Source organism: Aotus nancymaae, unplaced genomic scaffold, assembly GCF_030222135.1.
Source record: "Aotus nancymaae isolate 86718 unplaced genomic scaffold, 86718_ANA_hifiasm-v0.15.2.pri h1tg000073l, whole genome shotgun sequence".
Classification (NCBI taxonomy): domain Eukaryota; kingdom Metazoa; phylum Chordata; class Mammalia; order Primates; family Aotidae; genus Aotus; species Aotus nancymaae.
The window spans coordinates 1,074,081-1,088,156 of record NW_026988488.1 but is presented as its reverse complement, the minus strand read 5'-3'; the positions used below and the strand labels follow the sequence as shown (position 1 = coordinate 1,088,156).

The 14,076-nt window shown below is 43.7% G+C and overlaps 1 protein-coding gene across 4 annotated transcripts in view; it reads left to right on the top strand.

Annotated features, from left to right (window-relative positions):
- Window positions 1–10,377: 10,377 nt before the first annotated feature.
- LOC105723016 (ubiquitin-conjugating enzyme E2 Q2-like) overlaps window positions 10,378–14,076 on the top strand; it is a 152,335-nt gene continuing 148,636 nt past the window's right edge. For all 4 annotated transcript variants that reach the window (XR_010339184.1, XM_064367714.1, XM_064367712.1 and 1 more), the window contains exon 1: window positions 10,378–10,843. Coding sequence is in view for 3 of the 4 variants with exons in the window: in XM_064367714.1 (XP_064223784.1) it covers window positions 10,664–10,843 (180 nt within the window). In the remaining variant the exon portion in view is untranslated. The remainder of the gene's footprint in view (window positions 10,844–14,076) is intronic.

Here is a 14,076-nt window from a genome sequence, read left to right as displayed (position 1 = left end):
CATCCATGTCCCTACAAAGGACACAAACTCATCATTTTTAATGGTTGCATAATATTCCATGATGTATATATGCCACATTTTCCTTGTCCAATCCATCATCAATGGGCATTTGGGTCGGTTCCAGGTCTTTGCTATTGTAAACAGTGCCTCTATGAACATACGTGTGCATGTGTCTTTATAATAGAATGATTTGTAATCCTTTGGGTATATATCCAGTAATGGGATTGCTGGGTCAAATGGAATTTCTATTTCTAGGTCCTTGAGGAAGCGCCACACTGTCTTCCACAATGGTTGAACTAGTTTACACTCCCACCAAGTAAAAGTGTTCCTATTTCCCCATATCCTCTCCAGCATCTGTTGTCTCCAGATTTTTTAATGATTGCCATTCTAACTGGCATGAGATAGTATCTCAATGTGGTTTTGATTTGCATTTCTCTAATAATCAGTGATGATGAGCATTTTTTCATGTTTGTTGGCCTCATATATGTCTTCTTTTTAAAAGTGTCTGTTCATATCCTTCACCCACTTTTGGATGGGTTTGTTTGTTTTCTTCTTGTAAATCTGTTTTAGCTCTTTGTAGATATTAGCCCTTTGTCAGATGAGTAGATTACAAAAATTTTTTCCCATTCTGTTGGTTGCTGCTTCACTCTAATTATTGTTTCTTTTGCTGTACAGAAGCTCTGGAGTTTAATTAGATCCCATTTGTCTATTTTGGCTTTTGTTTCCAATGCTTTTGGTGTTTTAGTCATGAAGTCCTTGCCTATGCCTAGTCTTGAATGGTTTTGCCCAGGTAGCATTTACTTCTAAGAGAAACCAAACTAAGGCTAGCTCTGGGCTTCCTGGAAATCTAGAGGGAAACTAAATACCATAAGTGTTATATTTAGAAAGTAGAAATAAATCAGTTCTTCAATTGAAACAAAATATTTCTGCCTCTCTTGCTCTCCCACTCTCCACTCCAAAACCAGCCAGGCCTGCGGTGGCTCACACCTTTAATCTCAGCACTTTTGGGCAGATCACCTGAGGTCAGGAGTTTGAGACCAGCCTGGCCAACATGGTGAAACCCTGTCTCTACTAAAAATACAAAAAATAGCCATGTGTGATGGTGGGCACCTGTAATCCCAGCTACTTGGGAGGCTGAGGCAGGAGAGTTGCTTGAACCTGGGAGGTGGAGGTTGCAGTGACCCAAGATTGGGCCACTGCACTCCAGCCTGGGCAAAAGAGCAAGACTCCATCTCAAAACAACAATAACAACAACAACAACAAACCAGGAAAAAAGAATACTACTTATCATCCTGTTCTCACATTGATCTTTTGTCGTGTTCATGTTTGTTCTGCCCTCAGGTCTATAAGCTTCTTGACCTTTACTCTCTTTAGAGCTATGTGAAACTCCCTTGCACATTGTTGAAACTAAGCAAGTGTTTGAATCATGAAAATGTGAACCCTGTCTATCTAAAACACCTATTGACACACAAAGAAACCAAGGCTCAATTAGAGTATGTTACTGGCCACATGTTCTATGGGGAGTGACCAAGGAGCCAGAATCAGCCCCCAGCCCCCTGACCACTTCTCTAGTTTTCTACCACAAACAGTCTTTTTCCAGGTTTTATATTCATCATCTCTAAGTGGAGCCCAAGGCTTTTACTAGGAGAAGCATGTTTGTAAATGTTAAAAATATCCCCACCACAAGTGAGCCACGTCATCTGCCCCTTGGTCCATTAGGTCTGAAGGACTATGCTTGTTACTACTTAATGTTTCCTATCTTGCAAGATGAGACCTAAATGTAACAAGGGGGAATGACTATAGATTCTAGGCCTGTTGGCTACTCAAAGTTGTGTAGTGCATTAATGATTACAGCAAACTCCAAACACGGAATCAAGTCTGAGTTTCCATAAATTCCTCCTGCACATAGCACCACCTTGAAGCTTGGGAGTACGAGCAGGAGGTCTTGATTAACACTGGAGTGGCTCTGCAGAGAAGGACCACAGGCTAAATGAAAAACCAACAAAAAAGCCAGAGGAGGAAACCCTATGTAAGATTTTGTAACCTAAACCCAAAGCACAAAAAGCCCTCACTCAGCTTGGTCTGGGGAGGAGAAATTCTCCTAATTGAAAATAAAACATCAAAAGTTTCATTTAAATTGGCTGTTTGGCATGGGGCCTGAAGTTTAAGTGTTTGTAATTCAACCTTGAGTGGCATCTGCCTCAGGTTTCTTTTTGTGATACAAAAAACAACAGCCACATGGTTACTGGGCCTTTAAAATTTCTTTGCAAAATTCCTCTTGGATTTACCTCTTTCTACCTTAAATGTATATAAACCGATTTTAAAATCATGTATTTATGTTAACTACTTAAATAACAGGTTCAATACAAATATTTCAAAAAATACGAAGAAGCAGATAGAAAACAGAAATCACCTAAAAAGTTACTACCAAGAAATGACCACTGTTAACATTTTGGTGTATCCTTCCAGATGTATACACAATCTCATTTAATGACTGTATGTTATTTCATTGTATGGTTGTACCAAAATATATGGTACATCCCATTCTAAGACCCTGGGTCCTTTCTTTTACTATTATAAAAAGGGCGAAAATTAATATTTCAAGCAAATGTTTGTGGTTTTACTTCATCCATAAATATCTCTAAAAGATAAAGACTCTTATTTTTAAAATGATAGTAGTAACAGCCTGGGCATGAAAGCACTTTGGGAGGCTGAGGCAGGAAGATTGCTTGATCCCAGGTGTTTGAGACTAGCCTGGGCAACATAGTGAAATCCTGTCTTTACAAAAAAGAAAAAAAAAAAATAGCTGGGCATGGTGGCATGTGTCTATAGAGTTCCAGCTATTTGGGAGGCTGAGGTGGGAGGATCACTTGAACCTGGGCAGCAAAGGCTGCAGTAAGCCATGATCACACTATGACACTCCAGCTTGGGTGACAAAGAGAGAATCTATCTCAAAAAAAAAAAGAAAAAGATAGTAATAACCATACTATTATCACATCTAAAAAATTAAACAACAATTCCATATTATCGTCAAACATTTCATGTTCAAATTTCCCAAATGCCTCATAACTGTTTACCGCTGTCCTCACTTTTGGTAACTAAATCTTGATGTGCATGCTTAATTAGTGCTTTAGGACAAATGCTTAGATTTGAAGTCACTGGGTAAAAGGTATGTTATACCTAGATCTAGAAAGATCTAGATGTTCTCACTTGTACTTCTTAAACACTTGTACACTTGTTTGTAGCCTTAAATATTTCAAAATAATGTTTTGCATAAATGTGACCAGAGGGACGAGGAGGAAATCTTTTATTTGAGGTTTTCATATGCTTGTGACCGAGAGGATGTAATGCTCTGAAAGGTTCCTAGCAATTTACCACAGTAGACGCCAGGCTGATAACCCCAGCCCCCATCATCAGCATCACTGGAGTCAGAAGGGCTTCCCACTGTATTGACCAGCCTCTCTGGAGGAGCATCCTTCCTTCTCAGTAGCCCAGGTGGTCTTCCTGAAGGTCCTGGTGTCTCTCACTCAACAATCAAGAATCTGTCTGTAGAACCATGGATCTTCCCAAGAGGAAGATCCATATTCCAATCCAGTGAAGTCCCTATGTCACCCTGCCCACTCAATGCTTATTTATTTGCTATTTTATATTTATCTATAATATTTCCATTAAAATTATAATTTATATAAAATCAGTAGTGTGTTGAAAACAGTTAGACAGACCTGGGTTAAAAGTTTGGCTTTATCAGTTATTTATTGCATAATCTAAAGCAAATTACTTCCCTTTTCCAAAACTGAGTTATTTAGGGGCATAATGAGAGTTTCCTAGTTTGCTACCAAGATGAAGTAGTTTAGGACATAGTGGGTGCTCAATAAACATGTGTTGAACAAGTAAATATTTTTAAAGAGAATCTTATAATTTTTTTTTTGAGCCAGAAGAAATCTTGGAACACACCCTCTCTATTCTTGAATGAGAAAACTAAGTTCAGAGAAAATGTAAAATTTGTTTTTTTGTTCATTAATTTAACAAAAATTTTGTTCATTCATCTATTACGTACTGAGTATGTGTCAGGCAAGTATGTGTTGAGCACCGAAGGTATAATTAATAACATCTCGTCACTGCTCTCAAGGGGTGAGGAAGGATGGACTTGGCCATATCAAGCTCTATGTGATATTATTATAAAATTATAAAATTATCTAGTGTTGTGCTATCCAATATGGTAGCCAGCAGTCACATGTGGCGACTTAAATTTAAATTAATTACAATTAAATAAATCAAAATTCAGTTCCTCAGTGCTTGCTTAGTGAGCATATATACAAAATTCAGTTCCTTACTCACACTAACCACTTTTCAAGTGCTTAGTAACCACTTGAGGCTAGTGGCTACCATATAGTAGCAGGCATAGAACCTTCCATCACTGCAGAAAGTTCTACTGGACAGTGGTGCTTTACACCTTCTTCCCAGAATAACATTCATATGCATATATACCCCAAATCCATACCACTTCAAGGTGTTTACACCTTGGTCTGAAAGCCCTTTATAATATAGGCAAGAGATAAATGATGGGCGTTGCTAACTAAAACTAAAATCAAAGATAGGAGTTTTGTTATAAGTCAGAGTCCAAACCTGTGAAAATATTAGCTTAGAAAAACTTTCTGGCTGAGTTGGCTGCAGCTGAATAATGAGTCACTTGTTCATTTCAACAGGGATGGGTTCAGTTTCTTGTGCCTCCTGGGTAGCGCTGTGGTTGTCTGGGCCTAGTGGCCACATGCTGATGTGTGCTCGCTTTAGACAGGGAGAGGGCCTCGCCAGTTCCCTGACATTTTAGTGAAACTAGATCACTTCTCTCACAATTTACTGGCAGTCTCTCTCAGTAAGGATGTTACATGGCTTTCACCTTCAGTAGGCTATATTCATATAACACTCATTTAGTGGGTGCTTTCTATGTCCCAGGAACCAGGCTATATGCCACAGACATGAAGAGGATTAAGACAAGATGTTCATAATCTTGCAGAGGAGATAAGCACAAAACCAGCTAGTCATAACCAAGGCAGAGTGAAGTAAGTGCTGTAACAGGCCAGGTACTGAGAAATTCAGGAAAAGGAGAGACTAAAATTCAATTTAGGGGACTAGGGAAGGCTCAGTGAAGGAGATGGCATTGGAACACAGCCTTAAAGAATAGGTTATATCAGAATAGCATGGAACATATAATTGGGCATTCTTCCACATTCAAGTTCTTTTTTTTTCTAAGCCTTTTATTTTAGGTCAGGGGTACATGTGAAGGTGTGTTACATAGGTAAACTCATGTCATTGGGTTTATTGAACAGATTATTTTATCACTCAGGTATTAAACACAGTACCCAATAGTTATATTTTTTGCTCCTCTTTCTCCTCCCACCTTTCACCCTCAAGTAGACCCCAATGTATTTTGCTCCCTTCTTTGTGTTCATGTGTTCTTATCATTTACCTCCCACTTACAAGTAGGAACATGCGTTATTTGGTTTTTTGTTCCTGCATTAGTTTGCTAAGGATAATGGCCTCCAGCTCCATCCATGTTCCTGCAGAAGACATTATCTTGTTCTTTGTTTATGGCTGCATGCATTTAAGTTCTTGAAGTCTGAAATTCTTCCACTGTTCAGGCTGTGGCAGCTCTCATTTTTCCTTTCACATGGAACCTGCTGTGTCTTCCTGGATACTTTGAGTCTCCCAACCCATCCTAGTTCATGGTCCTTCATGCACTTCTAGATGAGACTCTATGATAAGAGTTTTCAAGCAGATATTTTTCAGCATATCTTTGCCCTCTGACTTCTGTTTTTATCTATCTTGCTAATCCCCAATTTTTCTTTGCTAAAATTAATGTTAATTATCCAGTATGAGGTATCTCAACAGCTCTCCAGTCCTCAAAATTTCTTTGTGTCTTCTCCAATTCTCTTCCCCAGCCCAATCTTCTATGAAGGGGGCATTCCTTTCTATGAGTAACTCTTTATCCTATGTTTTCTCTTCTCTTTCAGAACCGAGTAGTATGTTTTTTCTTCTCTCTTATATCCAGTCTTCATTGCCTGTTAATGGTTCTCTCCTTTGAGGCAGATCCAGGGTTTGCAGGGCCTAAAGCTTATTTAATCTTGGGAATCCTCTTCAAAAAAAAAAAAAAAAAAAAAGAATACAAAATTACAAATATCAAATTTGGGGGGAAAAGTTAATACTTACTTAGAAGGGGCTTGTGCAAGTGTGAGCGGCCCTGAAGCTTATTTCAGAGTCCACCTCCGTCTGTTCTATAATAAAAACCAAACCAAACACAAAAACTTCCCTTTGCTTTGCTTTGCTATTGCAAACCATCGTTCCCTCTCTTTCTCAACACCCTGACACTATTCAAGGAAGTAGGCTAGGTACATTCTCTTCACTTTAACATCATTTTGACCTCATGCCCACTATTGTATTGCAATGGTTTTCTCTGAAGCACCACTGACCTCCTAATCCCTAAAGCCTGTGGCCTTTTCTTAGTCCTGAACTTACTTGTCCCTTCCACAAAGAATTCAACATATGGGTCATCCTCTGACTTCTGCAAATGACTCCTTTCTCACTCAAGCACCAATGGTGAGCCTTCCTCAGGGTCCCGTCAACATCCGAGGTTGTCTTCCCTCCCTTGTGACACAATGATCACATCTATACCATGGCTTCCACCATCACCCACCTGTGTGGCTGACCCAATTATATGTCCTTTGCTTTGACTTCCCTTATAAACCTCAAACTTAAGATACAAAGTCTCTACCTAAGTTCCATCAGCACACCAAATTCAACAACTTTTTCTTGATGTGTCAGTGACACCACTCCCTCCTAGCCACCTGCTCTAGAAATGTCAAAGTGTTACTTTGAACAAATTTACTCTCTCTCCTTCTAACCTCTTGTGATCTCTAAGATCTAGCAGTTCTACCACACATTATTTCAAGTGTGGTCCTTTCTATTGTCATTTCCCCTACTTCAATTTTTCTCACTATTGACTTGGACTGACCCAAAGGCTTTGCATTGTTTGGAGCTGGGGAGCCTCAGAGCTGGGTATGACTTGTTCCATTGAATTAATGGCAGGCCAGATCTAGAATCCAGGTTTCTTGCTTCTTTTCAGTGGCTACTTCATACTTCTTAGCCCACTATAATCCATTTTATATATGAATGCCAGATTAATTTTTTTTTTGAGACAGGGTCTCACTCTGGTTGCCCAGGTTGGAGTGCAGTGGTGCAATATTGGCTCACTGAAGCCTCAAAACCCCTGGGCTCAGGTGATTCCCCCGCCTCAGTCTCCTGAGTAGCTGGGACTACAGGCATGTGCCACCATGCCTGGCTAACTTTTTGTATTTTTAGTAGAGATGGGGTTTTGCCGTGTTCGCCAGGCTGGTCTTGAACTCCTGGACTCAAGCAATCCATCTGCCTCGGCCTTCCAGAGTGCTGGGATTACCAGTGTGAGCCACCACACCTGGCCCAGATTAATATTAAAAGTGATAACTCCCACCAGATGAAACTATTATACTATGGTCCCTGCCATGGTATTTCAGGGCTCAAAATCTGGACAAAAATAACATCTCAACTTTATCTTTCTTTTGGCCCCTCGCTGTACTCTACAATCAAATGGCCTCTTGGATATCCTCTGAATATGACCGTACTTTCATGCAAATAATTTCTGGAATTAGTTTCTTCCTCCCCTGAAATGTAGTTCAGTAGTTTGAACCTCATATCCCATAGGATTGTCTTTACTTGTCTGTTTTAAGACATTGTGGTGACTCCCCAGCAACCATTCCATCCAAGCAGATTGGAAATCCAGAGTAAACCCATCTACTTCTCTGTGATTGGTTTAGGGGTAGGCATGTGACACATTTCTGGCCAAGGACACACCAAGGGAAGTCTGTTGGGAAGATACTTGGAAAGGTTCCCATGTGTTAGAAGGAAGCATAGAAGAAAATGTCCTTTCTGTCTCTGGATGTTTTCATGTCTGGATGTGAACTGCAAGAACAGCTACAGCCACCTTGCTCTCAGCCCAACAAAAGAGATGGAAAGAATTTGGATTTTTGATGACACAAAAGCTCAGATCAACCAATCCTGTTCTGTCTTTGGACTTCCTATTATGTGAAGTAATTTATTTCCTTATTGTCCAAGGCACGTTAAATCACAGTTTTCTATTATTTGCAGCCAAAATTATCAGAAAACAAGATTTTGTTTTTGATGCCAAATGTTAAGTTTCTAATTCAGGGACTATATCTATGTATCTCTCTAGCCGTCTTACAGATTGGCATGCAGCAGACAGATGCTCAAAAAGTGATTTTGAAATTAATATTTGTATATATTTCTGAGACACAACTAGTAAAAGCACTTGCAATTTAGAAAGCTCTATTTACAAAATAAAGCTTAGACAGATTAAATAACTTGTTTAGGGGATTTTGTTTCTCAAAGTCATACCAACTTCTGAGGAGTCTGTTGCTCTTTGTTTCAAATCCTTATCTGGGATTGCCATGCCTGTTAGGGTCCCAAGATAACTGGGGACTGAAGGAAAAGTAAAGCAGCAAGCCACTTCTGTGCTTAACCCATTAATAATGCCAATACGGTATCCTAGTTGTTTCTGGCTCGGAGCCCAGGGCTGCAACCCCTTCTCCTCCCAGTCCCAGTGTATAGTGGTACCTCTAGTGCTGGGGTCACGAATTCCCATAAGTACAAAGTTTTATATGCAGAAGTATTTTCCTGGGAAGATGGATCATAGCTTTTATTAGATTTTCAAAAGGGTCTGTGAGAATCCTAGCTTTCTTAAAGGCTAGATAGTAGAAGTTAGGATAGAAGATGGTAGAAGTTGGGGCATGGCCAGGGAAAGGTAGGGTGGTTTGAATGATAGGAGACTGATTTTGTAGGTTGTGGGGAGCTACTAAGTTACTCAGGTAAATTGGGAAAATATATCTGTCTTCTTATAGACTAAGAAGGACTATAACATGATAAAATATTTCAGAAGTAAATGAATACAAAAACTTTCAATAGACTTAATATGTCCCTGTGTTGTTCTGTATTTTGTCATCTAAGGGGACCAGTACCTCAGGGACCTCTTGTAAATTAGGAAAAAAGAGACATTTAGGTGCCAGGGTTAGGTAACTCTAGGTAAGACTGGTTTGAAAGAAAAATGCGGGGCCCCTTTCTGCAAAATTACGAATTTCAAAATGGCGACACGAGAGTATTAAACCAAACTCGCAGCCCTTCTAAGGTGGAAGCACTGTGCAACTACATAGGTTGGATGCACATGCCGCTGGTCCTGCCTCTAGCACTTATTATTACACATACTATTGTCTGCCAAATTGAGATCTATTCCTTTGGACTGCCATGCAGTCCTTTATTTTTTGAGCACCTAGAATGAGCCAGGAATTGTGCTAGTGGTGGGATTCCAGATAAGAATGAGCATTAAATTCAATCATATAGGGTTTCTACCATATAACAGGTCTTGTTCTAGGTCCCGCCTGGGGTTACAGTTCTGAACACAACATTAACATTGGGCAGAGACGAGGAGCAAATAAACAGGGAAAAGATCAGATAGTGACAGGTGCTCAACAAAAACTTAGCACAGGATGATGTGACACAGGGTGACTATTTGAAATTGGGTGGTCAGGGAGGCCCGGAGTTGATATTTGAGCTAAGAGTTTAATGAAAATAGCGGGCAGCCCTGGCTCCATAGGGGTGGGAGTGGAGAGGGTTATTTTAAGCTTGGGAAACAGGGGACAAAATAAGGAAAGTGGAGACAGAGAGAATATATACAGCAGAGTGAACACAGGTGGTAGTTAAGGGAAAGAATAAAATCATGGGAGGTGAGAGGAAACAGCCTGCTGGGGCCAAACCATCGTCTTGGGTAAATGGATGGTTTGAGAGCAAAGGCCGGAGCAGCGAGTCCAGTGAGAAGGTCCTCGCCGGACCCAGGCTAGTGAAGCGGTGGCTCAGATTAGGGTGAGATTAGCGGAGGTGACGCTGGGTGGGTCGTATCCGCGTCTCCCACGAGGTTCCACTGGTCAGGATAGCGAGTGCCGCGCCGAGGGCCAAGAGGAGCTCTGCCCCCACGGGCTGGCTGGAGTCTGCAGCTGTACCCACGTGGCCAGCGCGATCGGCCGCGCACGAGTCCGGCCCGAAGCCAAGCGCGGGGTCTCCTGCTCCTTCCTGAGTTCTGGGGCCCGGGCGACAGCTGGCCCAGAGCTTCCAGTCCGCAGGTGCAAGGAACGGAGCAGATGGGTAGGGCAGATGGGAGCTGGGTCAAGGCGAGGGGGCGGCCGGGAGCGCGCGCCTGCGCGCCCTGGCCTGGTGCACGCGCCGAAATGGCTGCGCGCAGGATGCGCCGGAGTGAGGAGGATGGGGGTGGGGTGGGCGGCAGACCTTTCCCAAGCGGTGGTGGGAGCGGCGTCGCTGTTGCCCGTTTAAGCTTCGGGGCTGCAGCCTCCTGTCGCTGCAGTCGGTTACAAAGGAAGCAGCAGCCCAGGTCGCCTCACAGCTACCCACCGAGGCTTCCGCGCCCCTCGCCATTTTCCAGCGGCGCTTGACGAGGCGGAACGACTAGAGCGCGCCCCATGCCAGCCTTGAGGGGCGGTAGCGACAGTGACGGCGGCTTAGGGCCCGGCTCCTCTTCCGCGCCCCTCCCGCCGGAAATGATGGGAAGATGTCAGTGTCAGGGCTCAAGGACGAGCTGAAGTTCCTGGCGTCCATCTTCGACAAGAACCACGAGCGATTCGGCATCGTCAGTTGGAAGCTGGAGGAGCTGTACTGCGAGTTCCTGGTGCCGCAGCCGGGCAGCCCGCACCTGCCGCCGCCGTCGCTCACTCTCTACTGCAACATCACGGTGAGGCGGCCAGCTGCGGCCCCGCAGGGCAGGGCGAGGGCGAAGAGGGGCCACCCCGAGTCCCGGGACAAAGGGGAGCCTATCCCGTAGAGGCCCCGGCTCCCCGGGCGAGGCAGGCCCGCCCCTTTCTCCCGCGACTGGCCCAGCCCAGGCCCGGCTGGGACTGTTCGAGGCTTGGGTGGGAGGAGGAGGAGGGCGCGTCTCCGGTTTCTCGCTCGGGGTTGGCTTGGGGGCCACGGGCTCCTCTCGGCCCTCGTCGCCGCGCTGCGAAGTGTGAGCCCGCGGCGGCCCGACCCCTCGCGGGGCCCATGGCCGCCCTCAGCACGCCTGTTCCCGGGACCGCAGCGGGGCGGGGAGGCTCCGGCTGTTGTTTGAGCCCAGGCGGGCAAGGGGAAACGTCTTAAGTTTTAATGCCTCATTCTTCAGTCAGGTTTTCCTCATTCCCGGTTGTTCAGCCAATTATTTTTAAGTTTGAGTTTAAGGAGAAACTGACAATGAAAACGGACTCGTTGAAGGAGGAAAAGTTGGAATGCAGCCCCTGGTGCTGCTTGAGCAACCCCTCTCCCCCGGGCCTGGCTGCGCGCTGCTGTGTTATGAAAAGACGCATAGTACAGTCGATGCGGCAGGTGGTGTTGAGTGTGTATTCGTGTGGCCCCTCCCGTGTGTATAAGCCTCGAAAATGGATAGGCAAAAGGAGATACGCGCCAGGGCTGCTCCCCGGAAAGATCATTTAATGTCACAAAGCCGAAAAGACACTTTGAAAAGCTCACTTTGATTTAAGCAGAAAGCTCATTAAAAACCCAAGGCTTGGTAAAGTAATTTAAGTATTAAGTAAGTTTCTCTATAAAAGTGTATCATGAAGCTATTCGTCGTGAAATTGATTTGGGATATTGGTCCAAACTGCAGAATATTCTCTTGGTTATAATAGGTGGTGCTTTCGGTCTTGTCTTCAAATATGGCTAAATCCAAGACTGTTGTCTTTAACTCCCTTTGGTTGAGTCAGTGGGTACTCAAGTGCCTGCAGTGTGGCTGGCGTTTGCAAAATCCTCGAGGTTATAATTGGCCTTAAAATGGTTACCAGACTATCTGGGGAGAAGGTGTGTTAATTTCAGAAGACAATGCAATTAAGTGCTGTACTCAGGAGAGAAATCTTTTACTGAGTGAATGCGTCTGAGTGTTCTGGGCACTAGTGTTGCAAAATTGAGCAGAGCAGTCCTCGCTTTCAGAACTCAGCCTTCACAGGGGAAGAGTTTTCAACAAAGTGACAGCTCCTATGGTATCATCGTGAAAGCCAAAGGGAGCAACTGATTTTGACTTGAGGGAGCTGTGCTTCAGAGAAGGTTTTGAGGAGAGGCTGAGACAATTGGAGCTGAGCTTCCACAGGGTTTTGGACGGCTGGCAGAAGGGCCTTTGAGACTGAGGAAACTCCACCCAAAAAAGACACGGAGACTTGAGAAAGTGTGGTTTGCTTAGAAGTAGAAATTTATGCTCAGACTTGAGAAGCCCACGGTATAAGCTGTCGAAGGGGAAGATTTTCCAAGAGTGGAAAACAAAGTGTAGTAGTGGGCATGAAGCACGTGATGGAGACTGGCCTTAATGGCTTGGAGGGTGATTATTCTGGTAGAAGTTGGGGCATGCCCAGGAAAAGGTAGGGCTGGTTTGACTGATAGGAGACTGAATTTTGTAGACTGTGGGGAGCTACTAAGTTACTCAGGTAAATTGGGAGAATGTATCCGCCATCCAGGACTAGAAGTGTTTCTCTGCAGTGGGTGGCATTAGGAAATGTGATCCCAGTGGGGGTGGGGTGGCCTTGTTGCTGTGCTGGCATTTAATGCCAGGGGTACAGGGATGCCAAATGTTTTGTAGCTTTCAGGCAGTCTGCCATAACAAAGAATTATGCTACCTAAAGTGCTGCTGGCGCCCCGTCAAGAACCATATTGGAGGCTGGTAAGAATCTGCTACAGACAAAAATAACGAGTGATGACCTGGATTAGGCAGTGGCAACAGAAGTGGAGCAAGAAGTGAATAATGAGACACTTTTAGTACAAGGAGGATTTGGTGAGGACTAGTGTAATGGCACTGCTAAGTAGAAACTATTAAAATTGAGGTGCTAGTGAAATTTGGCAGACTATCAGAAGATAATTATGGCTGCTGCTCAGTACAAATGTCTGCTAACTTTTTATTTTGGAAAAACATCAAACATACAAAAGTTGAACAGTGTAATGTAGCCAGCCTCAACAATGATAAACTTTTGAGTAATCTTATTTCTTCTGTGCTCCGCTTTGGATTATTTTGAAGTAGATTCCAGATAGATCACTTCATCTGTAAATATTTGTTTGTGTCCTTTGAAAGTAAAGACTCTTTTATTTTTTATTGTTAGTTTTTGAGACAGAGTCTCGCTCTGTTGTCCCAGCTGGAGTGCAGAGGTGTGACTTGGATCCACTGCAACCCCCACCTCCTGAGTTCAAGCAATTCTGCTGCCTCAGCGTCCCGAGTAGCTGGGATTACAGGTGTCCACTGCCACGCCCGGCTAATTTTTGCATTTTTAGTAGAGACGGGGTTTCACCATGTTGGCCAGGCTGGTCTTGAACACCTGACCTCAAGTGATCTACCCACCTTGGCCTCCCAAAGTGCTGGGATTAAGGCAGTGAGCCACCGTGCCCAGATGTAAAGACTTCTAAACATGAATGAGTGTTTTGATAAAATCAACATGGCTTGTTCATGTTGATACCATTTGTTTAGGAGGGAAAGATCAAGGAAAAATGGGGTTGGACTTCAAATGATTTGGTTTGATTTATGATTTGTTATTTTCTGAAGTTGTAGCACTTGAAAAAAAGAAAAAGGTCGGGGAGGCCGGATGTGGTGACTCATTCCTGTAAGCCCAGCACTTTGGGAGGCCGAGGCGAGCGGATTACAAGGTCAGGAGATCGAGACCATCCTGGCTAACATGGTGCAACCCCATCTCTACGAAAAATACAAAAAATTAACTGGGCGTGGTGGCACATGCCTGTAGTCCCAACTACTCGGGAGTTTGAAGCAGGAGAATCGCTTGAACCCGGGAGGCAGAGGTTACAGTGAGCCAAGATCACACCACTGCACTACAGCCTGGGCGACAGAGCAAGATTCTGTTTCAAAAAAAAAAGGGAATGAGTTTGACCTATTCTTTAACTTTTCCTCTTTAGACAGTTCAAGTATTTATTGAGTTCTTCTAAGTGCCAGGCCCTGTCTTCTTT